The following is a 25,485-nucleotide window of genomic DNA, read 5'->3' on the forward strand; positions in this document are numbered from 1 at the left end:
GCCAGGACTAGATGGGATTTAGTGAGCATCCATCCAGGAGTCCTGCTTGAGAAACATAACAAATAAAACTAGCAAGAGTCCTATTCATAGGCATGAAAAAATAAGTAATTTGTCCCTTTTTAATTGAAAAATGAAAAAAGGACTTCAGCTTTAAATAAGACATTTTGTACAAAGCTTGAGCACAAAAAAGTGAACACCAATGTGTCGTTATGTAAACACCACAAATGTTACTCATTTGTTCAGTAATGCACAGAACAGCCTGCAAGTTCCCTTTCCAGTGGGTGAGATTGCTGTAGCTGTTCCCCTCCCCTCAGAGCTTACTGGAATACAGGAAACCCAGAAGCTTTGGAACATTTACAAGCTACAGTAGTCAGGATACATTGTGACTAAAGGATTTTTGTTTTGTTTTTTCTTTAAGGGGTTGGTCATTTAAATATACAAAGTACAATAATCTCACAGGTCAATGAATGGCAGCTTGGATTAGAAAAAGCACCAAAATATTTAATATACATCTGGCACAAATTTCACAAGAAGTCAGTAATGGACAAACCAATGCTTTGCTTGTAGGAAAAGAAAAACCTCAGACTGTACTTAATGCTCTTCTTCCAAAAGGGACACAACAAAAACATTGCACTCAGGATTGCTATCAAGTAAAGACAACCTTCTTATCACACCTTACTTGCATTGTGCCTTAGATTGCACATTCCATAAGATGCTGTTTCCATTCTGTTCCAGACGCCAATGGTGAGAAAATTTGATATAAAAGTAATTTTACATGATTTGTAAAACTACAAACCAATTCAGTAGATTAGGATTCAGTAGATGCATTGTCCTGAAATTCTCCCAATTTTCATTTAGATCAGGTTTCAAATTTGTTTGCATCCCCTTGAAATAAAGATCCTACATGAAACAGAATTTACTCCAGCTGTTTTCAAGCTTTACATTTACACAGCACTTCTGATACTGCTGTCCCAAAGAGGAACCACGGGGCTGCTCCATGACATGCAACACATTCATCATTTCCCAGAGGGAGAAAACTGGCTCATACAGGGTTATCTCCTGGGTAAGTCTGAAAAGGCAAAACACCCCCTGGCACAAAGAAAGCAGATGTGACCCTGCCCACCCTTGTGGTTTACTGAGGAGCCCAGAGGCCAGCAGGGCTCAGGGAGCTGTGCTCACAGGAGGCAGTGACAGCCACACAAAGATCCCCTAGTTACACTCAGTTACTCCTCTGGGAGCAAACACCACCAAAGTGCACTCCTCCCACAGACAGGGACTTGAGGTTAAACTGGGGCCTCAAGATCCACAAGAAAGAAATGAGGCTGCACCAACCAGTGCTCCCAGGCTGACCCTTCTCCACAGCCCAGCAAGGCCTTGTGGTTGCTTCATGCCCTCAAGACCAGGCAGAGCAAACCCCAGCAGTGCTGGCTCAGGACAGAATCCTGCCAGCCCCATCCGTGGCTCCTGGAACTTGAGTTACTCAACAACTTCTAGCATGAGGCCCTCCAACCCTCCTGCCAGCCCATCTCTTTTTAAACACTATTTCAAACTTACAGCTAAGAAAGCAAGTGTATTTTGTTTGGCATGACTTAAAAAGTCACAACTTCCAAACATGGAGCACTAATCTGTAAAGTCCTCTAACACACACGTGTAACACACGTGGGAGGAGCAGCAGCCTTCAGCTCCACCGATCCTCTGTGCAGTTTGCACCTCTGGCCACACCATCTCCACTCTCATGAACCAGAGAAGAGCAAGAGTCAGCAGCTGTAACTGCATAAAATGGCAACATTCAAGTAAACACACTGCTTCAACAGTAGGCAACCTTTAGTCCAGATACAATTTACAGGGGGAAAAATGAAACACTTTACAGCACAAACACTAGAGTGTGAAATGACAAGTTATCCAAAAAGGGCTTATCTGAAGAGTGCAATTAAGCAAAGATAGAAACTTATTAAAAATTAAACAAAAACCAGTATTACCTACAGAACCAGTTGGATTTTCAAGGACTGAGGATTGCAATAGTAGCAAGGAACCGCTGCAATGTCAGTGGTTTAAGGCAAGCTGTTAGGACAAGAACGTACATGCTCCTTTCACCTACTGTCTCATGTCCCCCTGCTCCCTGGAAATCCGTGCCCATCCCGATAGTGCAAGAGGTCACACCTCAAAACCAGCCCTGACACTGGAAGAATCTTGCAGCAGTAGCTGCTACAGCATCAAACTATGGGGGATTTGCAGTGACAGCAACTGTGTTGCAGTTTGCTTTGGGGAGGAAAGGAAGGACACAGACGTGTTGCATGGAGAACACCCCCAGTGCATTAATGAACACAGCTGAGCACCAAAGCCACTCTGGCATCTCCAGTTCTCTTGACAACACTCCAGCTTCACCCAAGCACAAGGGGTTTATCCTGTGCAGGATTCTGACCTTTGCACTTTGGTAGCTCCCATCTTTGCTGGGTGGTTACAAGTCCAGTCCAACACGGAACAAAACACAGTATTTTTGATTAAAATAAAAATACACTCATGGCACTGCATCAGGTGGGTTCCTAAAGCTTTTCAAGGGCAAATGAAAAGGCTGATGGCTCCCTCTTGGGGAACAGCTGCTCCATCTCCAACTGACTGTCAGTACAGGCAGCCTGACCAGGGAAGAGGACGTGTGGTGACAGAAGCCCTGAGCCACACCCACGCAGCTCTGCTCGCTCTATTGCACTCCAAAAGTAGCACCCGGGAGAACCAACTCTGGTTTGCAGCTTGACCCGGCCCCCTTCCAAAGGGTCCTTTGCATACAGGTTAAACACAGGATACCAAAAACTATGGCAAATAGATAATACTTAACTTGGGTCAATTAAAAAAAATAGATTACTCATCCAGGCATAAAATCCTGGCAGGAAAGGATGGTAGCCTTAAACTATTCAAGTCTAAGAACAAGAGGTAGAGATACCTACGTACTTCATGGTGAAGGAGATACAGCCTTCTTTCTGTCTTACAATCTCATGAATTTCACTTCAGTTCACACTACAAAACCAAAGGTTTGATCTTCAATAGTCCAAAAAAGAAAATGTTAACACTGGTGGGTTTGTTTGCACACAACAAAATTTAAGCAGACACTTTGCTTTAATACTTATTTGAAAAAATATGTTTTTCTGCATATTGAAGCACTGCCCTGAAGAACTCTGAGTTTCAGGTTAAGCATCTTCCTTTTTAATACAAAAGGCTAAATTCACATGCACACACTTTGAGCAGAGTGGGCTCAGGGGAAGAGCTGGATGCCCAATTTACTGAGGCCCTTCTAAAACAGGATCACGCTGCAAGGCTGCAAGACCCAGAAACTCACAATGACTATTATTTACCAAAGAATGGGAATGATGTAACCTCAGCCACCAAACAATACCATAGCTGAGGTGGCTATTAACTACATGGTGTTTCCTTAACTTTGTTGGCTTTTTTTGGAAACAAGACTTATGTTGATAGTATCACAAAAAGTCTAAGGTCACTGGTAAGTGCATAGGCCTGGGAGCCATGGGTGACAGGCTAGTCCTGGATCCATGGGCTCCTCAGGCTCTGATGGACACACCAAGACTGAAATAAGTCACCCAGTAAAGCTGCTGCTGTCCCCCAGCACAGTCCAAGGGAGAAGGGGCTGCACCTTCTGCCACCAACCCAAACCACTCTGCCCTCAGAGCACCCTGAGCTCATTCCATGCTCTGAGCTGTGCTTGGCTGCAGCTGTCCTGGTTCAGAGCTGATCCAGGAGATCTGCTGGGCCAGCCTGGGGGAGCAGCTCCCACAGTCCCAACTGCTGCAGCTGCTTCTGTGCCACTGCCAGCCCTGTGCTCATGCTCCTGTGCTCCTTTCACTAGGATTGCACAGCCCTAGAAAGCTGTAATTTTCCATGTAGAATAGCACCAGCAGCAAATAAACTCAATTTGGTGTTCAATTCCAACTCATGGCCTCAGTCATGCTTTATGGCCAGCTATGGGCAAGATCTTTCAAATCCTTACTTCAATCAATAGATAGTCTTTGACCTCAGAAATGCACCCACACAAGTAAAAATTAGCACAATTAAGCCTCCAGTTGATCTGGAAGACAAATTTTAAAGGTGTTGAAAACTATAATATGGTGTAAGTGGTCAGTGTTTTATTACTAGGGGCTAAAGTTTACAGGAGTTGTATTTCTTTGCATATAAGAGAAGGCAGTAAAATGCCACAGACTGTGGATGTCAGACCAGTTTTCCATTATATTACTTCAACTATCTATATAGTTATCTGTAGTTATTTATCCCAAGTTGCAGCAGATTCATTACATGCATAAAGTTCCCTAACACATTACCTAATTTAAAAAAAAAAATTAAACAGTTGCAATGGTTTCAAGGATTTCATCAGCATCACTGCTCACTTACAGTCCTGTGCCCTACACAATGAAGAATTAAATTATATAAAAATGAAGAGTGAATGTATTTGGCCTGTTCCACAGATATTCACAGTTTAACCATTAAACAAGCATATTTTCAGAGGCTCCAATATTATTAAAGACCTCTCAGAGACACACACAAACCCCACACTCCTGCACCCAGCTTTACAGAGTCCAGGCAGTCTTGTTTGGGATCACAAATCACCAGGCAATCCAAGAGAAGCTCTGACAGCCCCACTCACTGCCAGCACTGCAAAGAGCTGCAGCTCCTGCTTCAGGAGTTCAGAGCTGACACAGCTCTGGTTTGCATTCTGTAAATGGTAATTAAAGGACTGGAATTAGGCTAAAGATAAGTGATACTTTGCTAGATAGATAATTTGGCTATTTTTGCAAGTACCCTGCCCAGTGGGTGGAGTTGCTGCTGCCTGGCTGGAAGCAGCAGAACAGGAGCAGGGCTGTCCCCCACACTGAACACGTGGGACCTCACCACTGGTAATGGCTGTCCTTTCCCCAACAGGAAACCAGATTTTCCCTTCCTGTGTGCTCACCTCCACCTTTAAAAGAAGCTGTATTACATCTGACAGATGAAAATGGCTGAGCCTGATGCACTGCAGACTGATTTCCTCACTGCTCTCCACATTCCAACCACAAGATAAGCACCTTCCTTAGAGAGCTCCATCCCTCATCCTTTGGAGCTGCTGCATGCTGGGGTGTAAAGCAGAAGCTGCCATGAGCTGGTGTGCATGCATGCACTGGCTACCTACATGAATAGTAATTTTCACACTCTGGACATTTTAAATTTCCTTTAGGGGGAAAAAAAAAGAAGTGATGAACAAAGCATTTAATAGCTGAATGAATGAAAAGTCTCAAACTTACAGTCTTCATTTACTATCAAATCAGTCCCCATTTGGAACTTTTCCTAACAAAGCAGCCTCTGTTGGGGGATTTATTTTAGTCTTTTAAAAATAACAGCACCAGCAAAAGTCTCACCATAAATTCAACAATTCCAGCATGAGTGCTTTGGCCTGCTTTGCTCATCAAATCAGAATAAGGCTTTGCTGCCAAACACTTACATGCCACAGAAAGTTAGAGAAGCAAAGACAAAGCTTTGGGTGTATTTATCAATAAAACATCAACTTCAGGGCACTCCTGGAAAGGGACAAATTCAGCTGCATCTAAAACAATCACATTTGTTTTCCACAGCCTGTCTCCCAACAAGAGCAGCACGGGCCAAACTCTCCTTTTATTAGATGAAAGAGATGCTATCTGTGGCTTCTGGGTTTGTTTATAAACAGTTTGCATTGCCCACGTTTTGTTAGTGATTTATGACCTCCAAGCCAAGCTATTGCAGACTGCACACCAGCAAAGTCAGTCCCAGAATTCAGGCAGATCCTACTCCCCCTCTGCAAACCCCTGTGGGGACAGAGCAGATGTGCCAAGCATGACACCCTGGACCTGGTGACAAGCTCAAAACCTGTTTCCCTTTAGCTTTAAAACCCTTATATCACAAAAGCTATTAGATGCTATGGATGACTGTCCAGGCTTTTTTTGTTTTGTTTTCAGCTGAAGTTGGTTTATGATCTTGAAATGCAGCTCTGAAACTAAAAGGTGTGTAAAGGAAGTATATCAAATTCATTAAGCCAGCACTTGGCTATACAGAAAGCCTTGGCAATCAATCCTTTTACCAAAAGGTGTAAAAAAGTTGACATACTAAAATTAAAAAAGGTAGCATCAATAACCCAAAAAATTTCAACCAGTGTTAATAAAACTCCCTTTAAGTCACAACAATTTCAACAGGCAAATAGTCCCAATACAGGCATTGTAAAATAATAAATTGACTCCTATCCAAATATTATCAAATCAGTCTAAAAATGACTCATCTACACTGCTGTCATTAAGAACACAGTAAGAATTCACTTTGTCATCAGATGCCAATATTGTTGCTCCAGAAAGTGTGGAGTATTAACTGCAATTTAGCAATTAAACATATGGTTTAAAAAATTGGTTTGTCAATATTAATGCAAAAGATAGTTCCTTACATAGAAGTACTGTGCTTGCCAGACAAGTAAGGTAATACTTTAGGTATAAATCAAACAAATTAAAGCAGAATTATACCACAGTTTTCCTTGAAGACTTAGGATTTGTGTGTTGCTTCTGTCAATGTTTAGCAAACTTAAGAAGCAGAACCTTTGGTTCTTTTAGTCAAGTAAAAATATTCTCATGTACCACAAAAATACAACTTCCAGAGAAAATGGAAGTCCATCAACAAGTCCACTTTCAATAAAACTGAGGTAGTACTGCTCTTTTATTATGTGAATGTAAAGAGATTTAGATACAAATCATCATCTACCACTCAGTTGACTGACAGGTACAGTAATTTTATAAAACAATCCCAACATTTAGTTTGAAAGTCCAAAAAAAGGAATGATCTGGACTCATTCACTAGGAGTTAGCTCAAAATGGGAATTAGCCATATTACAAAAAGCTGTTGCTTATGTTGGTTTTTAGAGCCTTATTACCCAGGATTAATGCATTTATAGTTAACACTGCTGTTCATCTTGGTATAAAACCTCAAAATTATTACAGCCTAAAATTTCAACAATGTAAACAGCACTACACACAGTACAGACCTGCCCTGACAGACGTAGTATGAAAAACTTAATCTGGCACTGTATAATTTAGCAATGTTAATTTAACCTAACTAAAAAGAACTACATTGTGCAAGAAGTATCAGACTTATTTATACTAATCTGAAGTCTTAAAAAAAATAAAAATAATAATAATAATAAAAAAAAAAAGCTTAACTTGTAGCCAGGGTCAAATATTTCAGGGTGAGAGTAAAAGGAATAACCAAAATTAAGAAAGTGCCTAAAACATGATACAGCATTCTAGAGCCCTTTCAAAGACAAGGCAGAAAAAGGTGTAAAGTAGAAAAATCTGGAGCCTCGGTAATTTCCAGAAACATCCAGAGTTTACATTTCGTGAAGGGCAACAAGTTGCTTTTGTCACTGCTGCTTGGCCACTGCTAAGTCTGCTCCTCCACACACAGCCCCTCTGTGTCTGCAGACAGAAGACATTTGGTTTCCTCTTCCTTTTTCCTCCGCTCCATTTCCCACTCCACAAAGGTGTCGAAGAGACTCGGCCAGGCCTCGTCCTCGCTGTAGTTGCTAAGGTCCGGTCCAATCACCTGAGTAAAATTTAGAAACATGTTCCACGTGTCCCGGGAGATTCCCTTGATTCCTGAGGGGTTCTTGATTAGGAAGTGTAACCACTGGTCCAAAATAGGGGGCTTGTTTTGGGTGAAGACTAATTTCCAAAGGGCAATGGCTATTTCCCGATGTAGCGACCTCTGTCCTTCCTCAGAGTCCAGGCCAAACTGGAAGGTGAAACGATAGAGATCCTTGAATTTATCTTCTTGCTTGGCTTCATTTAGGAGGCTGGGGAACCTTGCACAAATGCCATCAATGCTGTCTGCATTTATTGCTTTGCAGCCTTCAAAAAACTCCTTCCTGTTAAGCAAGAGAAGAGAAATTAGAATGAGCCCTTCCCACTGACCTTGTGTGCCAAATGCATCCAGGCCCTGTTCAGCTGCACCAAATCAAAGATCATCTGGACAAGACAAGGTGTGCCCTCAGCCCCAATGGCACACAGATTTTGGCAACAGGAGCCATTGGAAAGAAACAATTCCAAGGCATTCCTAAAGGCCTGGGGAACCACGTGCAACCCCCTCCAGTGTTAGCATTTGAAAGGTTCTGCTCTCTGGCTTTTCTGGACACTTTCACAGCCTGGAATGCCTTTCACATTAAAAAGTGAAGAAGAAATTCCACATGTTTGAAATTAACACATTTACCCCAACCCAATTCAGTACTGCCCATGTCTAAATGCCCACGCTCTGGGTGAACTGTTTGCAAGGGACAGAGCAGTTCACTTTTGCTTTTGCTGTGGCTTTTGGTTGTTCTTTCAGCCTGCAAAACCAAAGGGGAGCCACTGGTGTGGGTCAGCAAGACACCTGCTGAGAGCCTGGGAGGGAGCACAGCATCACAGGGCTGCAGCACAATGCACAGACACTGCACAATGTGCAGGAGCACCAGCCCTGCACCCAGTGGGACACATTCAGCTTCCCTGATGCTTGTGAGCAGCTGTTACCACCAGCCAGGAGAGCCAGCAGGCTGACACAGGATGGGCTGGAGGGAAGACAAGAGATGGTGCAGCACTCAGGAGAACAGACCACGTTGCTTTGCTTAGTGGAAGAAGTCCATCAGCACCTGTACCACGGAGTGTGCCCTTCAATAAATAAAACCTCTCATCACTAGATCTGTCCTCTCCAAGGCAACTGAAACCATGTTAATAATACTCATGGTAGTTGTGCAGAATTACAGACACTACTTACAATTCCTCTACCATCTTAGCAAATACCTGTGCTGTCAGCCTCCAGTAAATCCACATTTGCATTCCAGAGTAACTCATCCCTTTGACACACACCCTCAGCCACAAAGACTCTGAAGATGCTGCTCAGTGCACAGCAGAGGCTTGGGTCAAGGCTCTGAACACCAAAGTAATAAGCTCAGTAAAAATAGGCAGCATTACTCAAACCAATCTAGATAGACCAAAAAATAAAAAATTCCTTCTCACCCTGCAAGTCCTTGCAGGCACTCTTCACTTGCTCTTACCTAGACATTGCTAATCAAGCTGGGGGAGGCTGCTGCAGTTTGGGTTTGCCTGTGGGCTCAGTGGGGGGAGTTTTAGCCACTGCATTGTTTCCTGTAGCATCACACATGGACTGCCTGCTGACTGAGCCCCTTGTCTAGAAGGGCACACAGCACTTAGAACAGTATGAAACAGCTACCAGTGTCAAAACCCTCACATTTCCTTCCCTCTCTATGCTTTAACAAGATTACTCTTGGAAAAAGACATTAGGTGTTACACTGGTTGGACAGGAACAATTCTGTCAGTCATTCTTTCACAGACTGTTAAGAGAGTTAGTAGCAATTACTAAAGAATCTTACATTACTTTAAAGAAAAAATTAATTTCAGCGTCCAATCCCATCACCAAGATAATGCTGGATACAGTAAATTGTTTTTGGCAAATCAATAATAAATTAATGTCTACAGAATCTCACTACACTGTTCATCACTAGCAGCATAATGGCCAAAACCACATCTTCTGAAATCCAGTGTGAGGGGATGGGGGAAAGAAGACAATACAAAGCTTACCTTGTGCAGTGGTAGGAATTAATTTGATCAAAAAGCAAGTGTTAGAAGAAATAAGTAAGTGAAGCTAATGAGGCTGTCTCTCCAACAGACTGTTGACAGGATATACTTTAACATATGAAAATAATTACAAGTTCTACAAGAACTAACCTTGTAAATTTGCACATGGTAGCAGCCTGGAATTTCCAAGCCAAAACTAGTACTTTAAATTCAGTGGGATCAACACAGAGGTCATTGCAAAATCGTTCCATTCCTTCTTCCAGTATGGCATCTTCCCGCTCGTCCTTATACCTCCTGAATAACTCCCCAATCCTCTGAAGAGAAGATTCCTCTGCACTGCAAACAGAATCTTTCTTTGTGTCTCCAGAAAACGTTGGAGGCTGACTGGACTCCACAGCAGCATCTGTTTTCTTTGTCCCATTCACAAGAATGTCTCCTGCAGCCTTCCCGCCAGCCGAGCCGTGGTCGTCTTTGTGGACTGCACCCCTCTTGCTGTGGGACTTGCTGCCAGATTCTCTTTCCCCATTTTTGCTGCCAAGGGTAGAAGAAGGATTCTTGCATTTGGTGACACACTGGCCCATGATGGTGCAAGCCCAGCTCCTAGCACGGTCCCCCTGCCCTTGGACACCCTCGCAGCTGCTCTTCAACACATCTCACCATGCCATCAGCAGCACTCAGCTAACCTGAAAAACAGTTTAGAGTCAAACTGCTGTCTCTCTATGAAGAATATCTGAAGTATTAAATGTGGGATAACATTTGCCATTAAGAGACTGACTTCAGGATATTTAAGCTCTGCATACTGAAAAGGAGCAGTGTACACAAGGCTGGAATAAGCCATAAATTTCAGGCAATTTCAGGCTGTTTTACCTAGAAATCAATACAGCTCACTCAGTGCTACACTACACTAACGGGTCCTAATAAAGGAAATTCCTAAAATTCTTACTGCAGCATAGGTTACAAAGAGGTTGATTCATGCACAGGCTTCATCACGACACACTAACTCTAACCCAGAAATATTTTAAAGGAAATGGTTTTTAAAAGTATACCCACATTTTATATATAGAATATAAAACAGTGAAACAAAGCAAAGAAAAAGGACAGGGACACTGATGGGACAACCTGGCAGAGTCCTAAGCACTGGATCTAGACTGTACCTCCAGCAAATCAGCAAAAGGATGTCTCAGGGAGGGGGCTGATTGCTGGCTGGTTTGGGCGAGGAGGAGAGGGAGTGGAAGTTGTGTGTTTATTTTTAAACAGAGTTTGGAATCTAGTTTTTGTACTTAAAACACAGAGTGTGTTTGCAGAAAGGAGGCAACACTTCTTATGCAAGAGGGTATTCAAAAATTGTTCATTGTTTCCAGTGGGCTCCTCCCTTCAGGTAAGGAGACAGACAGGGGAGGGGGCCTTCTTAATAGACACACATGCAGATAAGAAGTAGTAATTCCAGTTCAGAGAGAATTTTTTAAAATAAAAATTAAAATGCCAAAATGATTTCATCATACTCTCTTTTTATAAATCACAAAGCCCTTGCATATTTGGAAAAGATATTTTGTCTAGAGAAAAGGGTTCTCCCATTTTCCCTGTTAAAACCAAGCTACCACACTGATACTGCTCTATCAGTAAGCAGCTACACCAAGGTCAGTCCACTTCTCAGAAATGGCAGCTCCAAGAAAGCAATTGCTTATCATAGTCCTCCTTTACCCACTTACTTGCATTTCACCTCTGCTGTCAGTTATGCAAAAGCTTCAAACAAAAAAATTGTGTTTGACTTAACTAGGTGTACAGCTTTCAGTTTAGAATTAGAACAAGACAGAAGAGAGAAAATTTAAAAAATTAATAAATACAATAGCTATCACATCAGTTCTACTGTATTTTTTCTTGGGCAAAGCTTTACTGAGACTGAAGCCTTCTTTTAAGCTGTAAAGCAACAGCAGCAACAAGTACAGATGAATTTTCAGATATCAGGATTGCAAAAATAAATCTTCTCTCAGCCATTATACCTGTTTAGTCAAAACAGCACGTGTGCAGCTTCATGAGCAAAATATTTTGTCAGTGGAACTACAACAGCCAAGATGCTGGTTTTGACTACCTGGATTCCCTTTCCCACCCCAGTCCCTTTTCTTAAGCACAAAACTCACACACGAAACTAACAAATGCCTATTTTTTTAAGCAGACAAAGAAACAAAGGTATTATATATTCTTTCATCACAATGTTTCAAAGATTAACCTTGCAGCATCATTGTTACAGGCAAGCAAAGTTTGATTTAATGTATTCCAGAAACTCACAATAGTATATATTTGAAAGAATTCATAAAAATATGCATGCTAATATAAACCCATGCAAATATATATGCTTGTAAATATAAATTAGAAGATAATTTCACTGGTCCTCAGTACTTCACAGCTCTGTGAGCTGCAAAGCACAGCCTGACACTGGTTTCTGTGCTGCCAGATGCCTGAGCAACACTGTCCTCTCCTGTCTACACCAGTCATTATTTCATTACACCAAAACAAACAGGATATTAGTAGTTAGTGTAAAAACTGCTTAGTGATTAACTCCTACATACCAGCTTTCCCCCACCCCATCTTTAAATCCATCTGAATTCAAATGCTCAATCTACACTAATTCTTGTTCTTTCATCAGTTTCTCAGAGGCAGCTAGCACCACACTGGACAAATTTTTATTTAGAGAGAAGCAAGCAGCTAAAAGAACAGAATAAGAAATCCTGAGCACAGACTAGTATTAGAGTTTAAAGCAGAGTTTAGGTAGTATAGAAAACTTTCTGCTCAAAGATGTAACAGCAGTTATTAGCTATTGGTGTTTTCCTATGGGGGAAGGTTAAGGAACAGCTGCCTATTAGTGAACAGTACTTTCCTCTAAAGTAGTCAAATCACACACACCCTAATTAATCCAATGCACTTGAGGAATCCCAATTTGAAGGGTTTTTTTTTCTTAAGGCAGTTTGCAATACATACTGTGTTCATAATTTTCCTGATAAAAGTGACTCATGCTGTCATGCTTCCTAAGCAACAGCTTGTGTTAATGACAGTAACTATCTAAAGTTCAGGTTCCCAAAGTGACATCACCAATGTGATGAAACTGATGGGTTTTAAAATCATTTGCTGCCACAAAAAGAGCACTACAATACACAGAGGGAAGACCTGCCAGCATTATTAGACACCTGTATGTAAGGAGGTGTCCCACCAGCAGTTTCCAAAAAACAAGCAAGCCAAGTAGCATTAACCCCTGGAGGGCAAGTTAACCACCCCCCTCACAGCGTACCCCTCTACCAAACACATTTTGTATACTCCTACTTGCCTTACAAAGAGCTGAATGCTGCTCCTGAACTGCCACTGCCTGGGTACTGCTAGCACTGCTCTTCCCTGCAGTAAGAGAGTTCCTCCTCCTCCCTGCCAAGGAGGTTTTCAGAGCACAATCCCACTTCTTATGAACAAACATTAGAAGATACTGATGTAAAGTTGCTGCAATTCCTCACTTTTCTTCTACATGAAACTTGATGCCATGTGCCAGATACTTAGAAGCATTCTACCCCAAAAATAGCAAAACCAGCTTGGAAAAAAAAAGTCCAGACTGCATCCGCTGGCAGCTTGTGCATGTATCTGGTTTTGTAAGAGAGAAGCCTTTTGGCACTCCATCAGTTACCCTTTTGTAAATTGCTTTCGTTAAGCTGGATCCACTTCACTAACTAGTCACCTCCGCTTCCTACGTGACTCAGGTTTCAAGGCATGAAAGGAACAAGAGCCTTGGAAGGAGATAGAAACAAGTGGGAGAAGCTGGCCCTTTTGTTAGGGAAGGCTGCAGAGAGGATCTAATTGCAGCATCAGTGAAGCCAGAGCTCAGGGAGTGGGAGAGCACCCTCAGGAAGGTGAACAGAGCTGTGTGCCTGGCTGCAGAGCAAAGCAAGGATCAGAGCACAAAGAACAGCAGAGATTTCTCCCAGCTGGATCAGGAACTACAAGTATAAAGTTCTTGTGTACCCAAAGGTTACACTGGATTGGTAGCAAAGCATCAATTCCCAAAAGGATCATTTCCCAAGAGCAAAATTACTAAGAGGCTTGTACAGCATAAAAGCAAGACATAAAAGGCAGCAGTGACCAGTGCTTTTGCCATTCTGGTAAAAAGGATCAAAATTCAGGGCTAAGGTTGGAATGTGCTCAGTGCTCCAGGATGCAGTGCTCCCAAAGAAGTCTATTACTCAGAAAAGTATTGAGCAATGATCTCCAGTACATATGAATCACCAAGATGCCCATGAGGCCATCTTCCTCTTTCAAAGCAGAGATCCACAATGACGTTCTCTGCACCTTTCTAGAAGGAGTCAGCAGCTGGGAACACAGGAAGATGAGTTCTGGTGAATACAGCCAGCTAAAGAAAAATCATCCTCTAAGAACAACGGATGTGCAGAGCCAGATGGTCCCACATATTAAATGAAAACCTAGAGATTACAAAGGCCTTGGCTAATGCTTGGAGGGGCTTTTTCATTTGGTGGGGGTTTTTGTGTCAGACATTTTTCTAAGTGCTGTAAGGAATTCACAGCATTTTTCCTCCATTTTCAAGTGACCAGATCACACATAACCCAAAATTTGAAGGAAGCAAAACAATGTGACTCAGTAATAACTCTCAATCATACCAGCACACCATGGAACAATTGAAAACAGCAGCAATGAAGTGGAGGGGGGGAGCTGGCATAAGGAGAGAAGATGCAAAGGAGATATTTAAGTAACCCTGTATTTTTCTATGACTGATGTTATTGTAGTAATAGAAATTATTGGATATGACCAGAGGAAAACAAGCAAAACAAGCATTATGCTGTTTAATAAAGTGTTGCATCAGAAGGTATTTATAATGAGCTTCAAAACACAGCAAGTATCAAGAGAGTAGAGGAAAAAGCTTTCCATACCATTCAAGAAGACTCAAAGACAAATTTAGGAAATCTCATAACAAAAGGGGAGACAGTTCAGCCAACCATTAAATCCCTTTCCAAGTAGCATTTCACTAGCTAAGGCAAAGACAACATAACTAGAGCTTAACTAAGCCTCAACCCAGCCTCAGCTTTTCACAAACACTTGAGTATAGTCTAAGAATTTTACAGAATTGCACTATGCATTATCTAACTTTTAATGGTCAGGGATACACGACTTCAAAAACAGCTGAGAGTAGGGAGCAGTACATCATGGATGCCCTGTCTGTTTCCAGCCCTGAACAGACACACAGAGCTCCCCACTGGGCAGGCAGGAGAGGATCACTGCCACTGCTGAAGCAGAAGCAATCACTTTGCCATTGTGCCAGACAAGTGATCTTGTAAGCAAACATCTAATACTTACATAGTTTCAGCTACACAGGGAATCATTCCACTGGCTTCACAGCTTCCTTTAGGCTCCCTGGACTCCACATAGAATGCTGGAAGACAAAAGACCACACAAATCTTTACATTTAGAAGAGGCTATGAAAACCATGAAATGCACCAAATCACTGAGAACCAACTGTGCATTTAATAAAACCCTTCAGAGCCAAACTCCATTTGCTCAAAGAGTCATTTTACAGAAAACTACTTCACTTTTTTGACTTACAAAGTAGCATTTACACCATTAAGTCTGCACTATCATATGAACCATTCAACAGGTACTGAAAGCAGCAGACAAATTCAACTGTTTGTTAGGAGTAAATACACACTTCCGGATACTTCCATGGCTTTCAGCATGGGAGAGTGAATTCCTCATTTCACACACTCAAAGCAAAGCAGAGGACATGCTATCACTGCCACTGCATGTTAGCTGAGTGCTGTTTAATCTGTGAATGCCAGACAGCTGCTACCTAGCAAAGCATAATTTGGGTCTGGAGAGTAATTCTCTTTTTTCATTCTCTAGCACATTCTTTTCCATGTTTGTTTTCCCATGTTCAGTCAAGCTGGCTCAACTTCCCTTCTCTTAAATTCACAGCTCTGCTGTATAACTAGGAACCTCTGAAGAGAAAAAAACCAACAAAGGTATGTCTGGTTTTTGTAGCAAGAGCTGCAACTGCAGCCCCTAGTCAACACTTCTGTATCTGATGTAGTAGAAAAACACAACAAACAAGAAATCTCTGGCAATGCTCCCCTGCTCTGCCATACTAACAGAAACACTAAAACATCTAGTTTTTACAGCTCTTAGTACATCTAGGGAGCAGACAGATGATCAAAAGCTGCCTTGTTGCATACTTACTTTTTACATGAGATTTACTTCTTGGGAAACAAGTAGGAACATTAGCTTGCTCAGTGTCCTTCAGCAGAAAGAGGTGGGTGAATGTAGAAATACAACCATGAAACAAGGTCTTGTCACACATGCCAATCTCCACATGAGTTCTCCCCAAACCTGAATCCTATATGTGGATTAGGAAAATCTGACACATAAAACCTAGTTCAGACCAAAGCTGTTGATAGAGCTTAAAAGCCCCAAACACTTCAAAATGCCTGGAAACTCTTCATTCTTATGCACACACAGAACAAAAATATATCTGCACTGAATCATTTTTAGGCAATTACTGTTGAGGTGGAGACCAAAAAGTCTACTTCACACTGGGTTTATATGCTCTGCACCCAAACCTCATCTTCCACACAACTAACCATCCTTTTTCCCTCCTCCATGGCTTCACAGCTCTTTTAGCAGACACTCCAGAGGGTGCACAGCCACCAGGGCAGCTTAACATGCAAGGGAACAGAGGAGTGTCTGCCTCTCTCATGGTGGAAGTACTAGCTTCAATTTCTTCCTATTTCACCATAGCATCCCATGAATTTCAAGAATTTAAGAAAATGTAACATCTGGCACATCTCTGTTAATTTCTTTTGGCCTCCTGCATCTAAATATTTCTTTTTATAAATCACCAGGGAGGAACACAGGGTGCTGTGCAGCCTCATTCCCCAGGATCCTGTATAAACATCATACAGTTCACATTTTGAAAAATCATTGTCATGGCAACTTTTTGCAATAAACTACTTTTCAAACATATTTGTATTTCTTTGGAAGATATCCATGATCCACCAAATCTACATTTCCAGTTGACTTCCTGCACATACTGGAAGCAAACACTTAGTTCAAAAGAAGCTGAATCTGATGGAGATCAGCCCTACCCAGCAAGAACCAAACTTTTTCAGGTTGTTTGAAGTAATTTCCTTGCTGGCTGACCTATACACATGCACACTGACTGAAGCCAGAAATTTTAACATGTTAGAACCTCCAGCTACAATTCTTCCCCCTTCTTTATATTTCTATTCTTCTGAGTTGTCCATTTAACCTTTTTAGAATTTTTAAATGTATTAAACTTTGACAACACAGCTATGGTATATGGAACAAAAAGTTAGTATGAGTTAGCAGTTAGAAGATCAAGCTCTTCAAGGCTGTATTTAAAGGCTGTCATAGCACAGCAATGCACTGACTTCATCCTAAACCATGTACAGTGAGTGCAGGGGGGGACAGAAGCATGAGCACGTTGGTGGCACAGGTTTTGGCTCAGCCCCTGGGCCAGAGCTGCAAGGTGCAGCTGCAGGCTGTGGTCAGCAGCCCCCTCCCCCTGTGCTGCTGTGCAGCACAGTAACTCAGACAACAGCCTGCACTGCTCATTAGCAGCCCCTCAGCAACCGGGGAAGGAAGAAAGTAAATAGTGTGGACCCTTGGGATGATGGAGGCCTTTGTTTTGCTCACCTGCCTCTTCTTGCACCTGTGTCTAAGCCCCTGGGACTTGGCTCGCCTGAGCACTGGGCAGGAGGATCAGGGCAGGCCCTCCACACCCCCAGCAGCTTTCCCAGAGGTAAGAGCAGGCAGCCTTCTCTCCAAAGCTTCTCACCTTGGCTCTCCTGTGGCAATCAGTGAAGGATCAATGGTATTGGTTAAAATTGAGGATCAGCTCTACACGTGGAAGTTCAGAGCTCTACACTACGGCACCAAGCACTCAGTGCACAAATGTTACAGCACAAACCAAACTTCAGTCAAAGCTGTCACCTTCTGGAAACTGCTCATTTCAAGTCTGAACCTGCAATGAAACTTTCCCAGCAGAAACCCTCTGAGTGCAGGACAATGGCACATTCTGGGCTGTCAGGAGCCCAGAACACACCTCACCACATCCCCAAGCAAGCTCTGCACCTGTCTGTCACGCTGATCTGCTCCACACCACTGCTGCACAAATACACTTATGCAAAGTTACTCAAGAGGAAGTATAAAAGCAGGAAAGTCCTGCTGCAATTAGTTAAAATGAATTATTAGTTTGTGAGGCTTCCTGCAGCTGAAGAACCTTTCAATGAATTACAGACAGGAATGGTTTTGTGGGCAGATACACGACAACTTAACCAATCTGTTCCAAACCAGGGTAACAAAACTATTTCTGATTAACCTCAGTTTGAGCTTTGGAAACAAAACAGCTTTAGAAATGTGATCAAACTGGGTAAAATTTGTCTCTACAGAACATGTCTGCATAGTTACAGACACCTGAAAAGGCACCATGCAGAGCTCCAGCTGCCACTTGGCAGAAGGCTACATGGCAGTCTAGGGGAAAACCAAGCCAGGCAACAGCTATGTTGGAAGCCTGAATACTTTCTCAAATGAGAAGCAGACTTCTCTGAGAAAGATCATATTGGAAAGGCTTAACTACTTTGGAAGGGAAGGCCAGGTACAAAAATACACACAAAAAAAAAAAAAAACAGAAACAACTTCACCATATTTACAGTCCATAATGCTGGGCCAGGTCTCAGGGCCAAGAATCAAGAGTTACCACCAAATCTCTTCCTCTCCCCCCTCCATCACCAGGATGCAGGCAAAAGTCTTTTTACAATACCTGAGCCTTGACCTGGTGTGCTGTCACTCCAAGCCCAGAGCTTACTCATCAAAGGAGATTTTTCCATTCAAGACTGGGCAGAAGAAACCTGTTTGCTGCACTGTTGAAGAGCACCTGACTCTGCATACACTCACAGACCATGACACCACATTTCATCCCCAAAGTTCAACAAGTAGTCTCAAGAAAAAGAGGAACAGATGTTTCAGATCTGTAGTTCACTGCATGCAGCTAATTGTCTAAGGCCAGCTTAAGGAAAAAAGAATAATAATGTGAAAAATTATAGGCAGAGGAAGACTAAAGCACCTTACTATTTTTTTCTTATGAAAGATACTTTCCTTAAGTAGCTTTTTCAGCAGACAAATGCATCATCCTTGAATCTCTACCTTCCCTTTTCATTCTCTAACCACACAATACCTTACTTACTGATTACTTCTCATTGTTTTTCCATTTGGCCCCACTAAAAATTTTTCAATTGTTTCCTATTATGTGCTTCATCTTACTTTATTAGGTAGGTGGAATGATTTGTTAGGATTATTGTATTTTCAAAGAACAAACCCAAGTCCAGCTAGCTAAACAGAATGTAATTTTAGAAAGGTGCCTTCAGGTGCTTTTGTAATGTAAATAAATTAATGAACTAATTCATACAGCAGCAGTACTTGTTTTGAGAAGTCTATTTAAGCTATGAGCAGACAATGGGCAGAGGAGAAATCAAGACAGGCAAACAACAGGGCTGTTCAAGATCATGCCATCAGTTTTCAGTAAAGCTGAAACCAGATTCCAAATCAGATTCCATCCAATTCCCTACCTCTTACATACTCAGACATGAACAAACTCATTTATTTCACTGCATATAATTCAGCCACCTTCAAAAAATGAAGGTTCAGTCACTAAGCAATTTATCTCCATCTATTTAAAAACTTATAAACTTAAAAACCAATACTCCCCTTCTCCTTCAAGATCCTTGTGAAAGGCCATACAAAGTCCAACACATACAAAAAACAATCTTCTAATGAGAGTTTGTGTGGTTTTTCCCTTTTCATGTGCAAAGGGTTGTAAACTAATAATCCTTCAGTATTTTTCCAGGGTATACTAACTTTTGCACAGCATGACAGACCTTTAACACCTCAGTATGTATTATGAATAATTAAAGCTCATGCCAGGGGAAGAGCTACTCTGTGCTGACATGACCAGTTCACATCTCTACAGCAAAACTGCAGATTATGAGCCCTTGGGTATTTGACAGAGATGCATCCCACTGAAAGCATCTGAAAGTAGCTGTGCTGCAAGTATTTACCTTACCCTGGCTCAATGCATTCTGCAAATTAACCTACAGAAAATTGCAGCTCTCTGCAGTCAAACCAGAATAACTTTGAAAAACCACCTTGGTCTACAATCTACTCAGCAATGGAAAGAAAAAGCATTTACTTTTAAACTGAGCTAAGTGTGCACAGATTTTCTTCTACCCTAAGTTCAGCTATCAGACTTCACCTTGAAGCAACTGAGGTGCCTTCACCAACTACATTCAGCTGAATGTAATTCAGGTATCTATCAAGTGACTCCTGTAATAATAAAACATGCTTTAAAGTAATTGTAGTAAGTAAGTTCATATTTCTTACTGTTCTCAACAATGAGGAAAAGACAGCAGTCACACAAAAAAAGGAAGCCTTTCCAGCAGCTCTGGCTGACAGTCTCCCTTCTCCAGCAGAAAGCAGCTGTCAGAACAGTGACCCACACAGCACCTAACACTGAAGGCACAAGTTTAAAGACAAGAGCCAGACCACCTCATAAGATCCCTGCTGGCAGCAGAGCTCATAAGGAGTTTACAGAAGGCCCACTGGCCATCTCAGTGAGTGTAACACAGTTTACAGGCTGACAGCCAGAAGAATCACTCACTGCACACAGTTGTGTAGGAACTTCAGTACCAGCTGACCACATAAACACTGGAATCATATCTAAGTTATGTACAACAAATTGTTCTAAGTGAAAGCACTGACATATGAAAGTGCCTTAAGAGCATATGCTTGCATTTTTAAACTGACTACAGTTTCTAAAGCAGAAAATACACACAGCCATCTGCAGAAGCCCTAATTCTCTCTCCTGATTTGATTTGCAACTTCCCTATTTTAGCGAACAACACCAACATTTCCCACTGTACAAAGGATTCTGCACTATTTTGATACTAACTGTATCAGTAGCTTCAAAGGAGCTCCTTTGAGTAGTTGGTCATCAGCTGTAACAAAGACTCTCACGTCTCCTTGAGAAATCTGGTGGTAACTTTAATGAAGACACACTTCTTTTTCACAAGTTTTAACACATTCTTGACATATCTTGATTTCTCTTGACATTCTGTGTTCCACAAAAGACCAGGTGTGTAGGTATCTATCCTGATTCATGAGACATCATCACTAAATCCAAGCACAGGTAACTGCTGGAAGCTGGAATACATCAGACCTTTGGCACTCCAGGCCACCCACTTATATGCTGATCCAGAACACTCAAGGCTTTCTGTACAGACTTGTTGCCAATGAAAATATTGAACAGTCAGCATATGACCAAAACTAAGAGCTAGGACATTTGTGTTTGTGAGTCTATTACTAAGCTACACATGCCTCCCATAATCATGCTCAGATGATTTTCTCTCTCCCTTTCCATTTTAAAACAAAAGGATAAGACTAACTGCATTGCAAGTTCCAAAGTTGCAGGAGGAAAAGCATCACACACACAAAAAAAAAAAAAAAAAAAAAAAAAAAAAAAAAATCAAAGAAAGAACTAAAAACTGTCACTTTCTGCTACTACATGGATGCAAAAATAAGACTGGTGTATTTCAGGAGCACATAATCCTTTTGGTTCAAAAAAACCCACTTATGTTCACTAAACAGGAAAAGTGAGACAACAAACAACTATGTCATACTGTCTCTGGCAGTCTGACTTTGTGGGAATAACAAACTGTGACAGGAGGTCAGGAACAGCATTCTCACATTCTGCAAAGTAAGTTTTGTCTTTCACAAAACAGATGCTGTAGACAGAACAGCATTTATAACCATTCTTTCTGAGACACCAGAAGATTATAGTAGCTTACTCTCTTTACTGGAATCCTGTCTCACCACCTATGCTTTTGTGGGTTTCTGTACAGTTTTCCTACTTCTGTCAAGCAGTTCTTTAACACTTACATCTAAGTAGTCCCCTAACTATTATTTTTCTGGCAGCAGAACATTGCAATTGAATAACCTTTAACTAAAATCCGGATTTTCTGCTTCCTTTAATATGCAGATCATTGGACCAGAGAGCTGCCCCCCAAGACATACAAATAAAATGGAAACCTAGATGGGTCAATTCTCAGATTATATTTTAGGCAAGAGGCCTTGGTTCCCTATTTGCTCTGTTATGGCCAGCACTGAGATCAGAATGTAAAATCATCACCACACTATCACACCAAAGCCACACTCCTCATGTCACCACAAGGAACAGGAGCAATCAGAGCTCCCCTGGGCTTTGCCAACCCCCACCAGCCTGGGGCTCTCCCCTTTTTTCACCCACAGCCCATCACCAAGAGCCCAGTGGATCCACAAACCTCCACAGGGAAGGGGGAAGCCAAGCTGCCAGTGAGCAGTGGGAGCACGTCTGCAAGTCCTGGCTTTCCTGATCACTCCCTGGGAAGGTTTCAACCCAGATCTGTAATTACCTGACTCAAGCAAGAGACAAAAGATAGGGGGGAAGGAGAAATCGCTGACTGTTTGAAAAGACACACTCGAGACGACTCACAGTACAGGAGACACTGAGAAAATCTGCACAGACAGTTTACTTGTGTCACAGGTTTACAGGGGGTAAATTGCAGTTGGCACTTTACCAGAAGGCAACATTTGCACTGAACATTTGCCATGAAATTACCATTGTTTCAAGTCAAGTTAATATGCCATTACTGCTGGGTAACTTAAGAGTCAAGTACACAATTAATCCATGTCACCAACACATACAGTCTGCAAAACATTACAGCCATTAATCTAGCATTTTTAAAAAGGAGGAAGGGGTAAGAGACAAAAGAACTTATTAGACTTCCAGTAACCAGAAGACAAAGCCTATTAGTCAGAGGCAAATAGAGGAAAGGAAGCCAGAGAGATAAGATGCAGACCCCTAGGGAGAAGCAGCCAAAGAGAAGGAGCCCAGCCAGGGAATTCTGATGAAACTGTTAAGGGGGCTCCCCCTTATCTTCCTGTGACTACCAAGTCCCTCAAGTGTTTACAGATTGTTCTTTCAGCCTTCCAAGAATTCTAGCTACCAATATTCAGCTCCTTCTGTATTTCTGAGGATGAAAGAAAGGACTGTTTTTCTAACATCCTATACTTCTATTTTTATAGTCTCTTCTTACTCAGAGCAGAATTTTCCTGTTACATTCACGAACAGACCCATGTGCCTAATGAAACAATAACATTGTTTCTGCCATTTGCAAGTTCTTACAAACTGCCAAAACCTCATCGTGATGGATTTTATAGTGCTCCAAGGCTCTAAATTAAATTTACCAACATTTCCCTGGAACCAATAAAGAAAATCAAGTGCTTCAGTGTGGGACAGATCTAAGCAGTGCTGGGGCACTCTCACTCCTTCCAATCTGCAGCCATGCATCTCTGTATCCAAACCCTTTGTGCATTCCTTTCTGCCATGAAGAAATACAAGTGCAGAAGACATGGCTGTCCTCTTTTCTTCCATCCCCTTCCCATCTGCTTTACACCCCACTGTCCCTATACACATACCCAACACAGAGGATTTCCTCCTGCTCCTTAAGCTGAACCAAAGCAAGCAGCAGAACCACGCCTCTCCCTTACCCACTCTCAAATTTGTCAGACACATCCTAGAAGTCTGCCAAACCTTCTTGCTCAATATATACTTCTTCAATTAATTTCAATGAGAGTCTTCCAAAAGAGCTGTTCTTAGTTCTCTCTCAAAGTCACTCCTTCATCTGATCATCTTTTTTTCAACACAATTCATGCTAAATGAAAGCCAGATGTAATTATTAATGAATTCCCAAGATTAAAAAATTATAAGAACTACTGACACAAATCATTCAGAATTTGCTCACAACAATGAACACAACATTCAACTTCAAAATAAAGCAAGAATGAGGGCAGAAAAGGCACCTAACACAGCTTTGAAGATCCTGATTACATGAGCTGATTACAGCTCTTACTGCAGGCTGTCAGTATCTCAAAGAAAACAGCCAGGTAGCACCAAAGCTGTAAGTTCCCCTGTTATTAGTTGTGTTACTTTTTCTTTAAGAATTACAGTATTCATGCCCACATACAACTTGCTATTAGGAAATAATCAGTTTTAGAAATCATTACAAGAGCCAGTATTTGCAATAAGTTTGTAAAGCCAGTTGCACTTTGCAAATCTGAACTAACTCAACACAGATCACAAGCTCTCCTTTTTCTGCTGATGGGCAGAAACTCTTTGCTTTAGACTGTGAGCTGCCTGTCATGTAAAAGTGAATGTTTTCCACAGACCACCATGACACACCTGTGTGGGGGAGGCTTTGAGGACAGATTACAGAATTGACAAGAACATGAGGCCAGGTCTCTTTACTTTCACATGCAATCTTAACTAAGGAACTGTGTTTGCTTTTCTGAGGATTATCATTCACCAGGGAAACATGCAGCAGTGCTCAGATGCAGTCAAGGAACACAGGTACTCAGAAACTCTCTCTTACCATCACTGTAGCCCAAATAAAATACTAATACTGTAGCTATACATGAACTGTTTAATAAAGAGGCTTTTAAACACATAAGAATTTGTTTAGATAATGTCTTTTGGTCAACAGTTCTCCCAAAAAAAATACAGGCCATGCCAGCGAGGCCTGTAATTTTCAAAAAGGTAGGGGCAGTTCTGTGCTTTTTGTTTGTACAGCTATGGCCCCTTTTTTTTTAAAAGCACTTAACTCATTACCCCTCTAAATTATGTGACAGACACTGCCATTCAAAAAAAGTTACCAGCTGTGGATCAATGCTATATTCTGACACTTGGCATCAGCCTGTTCAGTTATCAATGTAACATTTTGAAGGGCAGCATATCAGTAGTGTTAACTATTTAAAAGGTAATCAATGATTCTTTCCAGCAACCACAGCACCGATAGGACAGGCATATTCTTCCAACCAATATTTGCTCGAAACACTGATTATGCAAGTTATAATTTGTTATGAGTAGCTTATTAGTACCATCACAGCCCCAGAGAGTGATTAATGCAGATTGCAGCTTGCACAGGAAGGGTAAACACACTCAGGGAAGGGAGGGAGAGCTGAAGCAGGAAAAAAAAGTGGCTGTGTAAAGGGGATAGGTTCAGATAGAGAGAACTACCTTGGAAATAAATCGCTTTACAGTTTATTGCTCTCTTTCTCCTGAAAACACTAGGAACATTCACGTTCCAGCGTGACACGTGAGCAGGCTGGGCTCGGAGCGCACCCGAACAAAGCAGCGGCTCTCCGGCCCGGGGGCTGCGGGGCTCCGGCAGCGACCACCGCGAGGGGCCCCGGGACCCCACAGGCGGCACCCCGAACGGAAACAACCGGGAGAACCGAACCGCGGGGCGAGGCAGCCCCGCCGCTGGGCACGGCGGTGAGTGCGGGGCGGGCACGGCCCGGCGGCACCGGACCCACCGGCACCGCTCGGAGCAGCGCCGCGGGCCCGCGGCACCGGGCAGCGCCTGTGCGGCCGCTCCCCGCCGGCTGTCCCCTGAGGGGGCCCTGCCGTGAGGGGGCGGCGGCGGCGGCGCGGGGCCCCCCGAGCACAACCGGCCCTGGCGGGGCTGAGCGGCAGCGCGGCGGCCACGGGCGAACCCCGCCGCCCGCGCCGCCGCCCGGGCCGTGCCGAGCCCCGCGCCGCCCCCGCCGCCGCCGCTCCCCCGCAGCCCGGGCGGACGGGAAGAGCTTCGGTCCAATTCACTCACCTCCGCGGCGCCGAGCGGCTCTGCCTCCACCGCATCACTTCCGGGCGAGCGCTCAGCTGGCGGACGCGCCGTGACGCGCCGTGACGTGCCGTGCGAGGGGCGGCGCGCGCGAC

General features: G+C 42.7%; 1 protein-coding gene across 2 annotated transcripts; it reads right to left on the reverse strand.

The window, feature by feature from the left end:
* Positions 1–36: 36 nt before the first annotated feature.
* On the reverse strand, positions 37–25,459 carry DCUN1D3 (defective in cullin neddylation 1 domain containing 3). 2 transcript variants are annotated; one of them, XM_056503370.1, is made up of 4 exons: positions 25,373–25,459; positions 14,961–15,036; positions 9,768–10,300; positions 37–7,915 (listed from the first exon to the last, which is right to left on the reverse strand). In XM_056503370.1, exons 3-4 carry the CDS (start codon positions 10,196–10,198, stop codon positions 7,432–7,434), a joined length of 915 nt encoding a protein of 304 aa, XP_056359345.1. In that variant the 5' UTR covers positions 10,199–10,300; positions 14,961–15,036; positions 25,373–25,459; the 3' UTR covers positions 37–7,431. The 2 variants fall into 2 exon arrangements, with proteins under 2 accessions (XP_056359345.1, XP_056359346.1); XM_056503371.1 differs by lacking the exon at positions 25,373–25,459 and adding an exon at positions 24,784–25,192.
* Positions 25,460–25,485: the final 26 nt, after the last annotated feature.

Source organism: Oenanthe melanoleuca, chromosome 14, assembly GCF_029582105.1.
Source record: "Oenanthe melanoleuca isolate GR-GAL-2019-014 chromosome 14, OMel1.0, whole genome shotgun sequence".
Lineage (NCBI taxonomy): Eukaryota > Metazoa > Chordata > Aves > Passeriformes > Muscicapidae > Oenanthe > Oenanthe melanoleuca.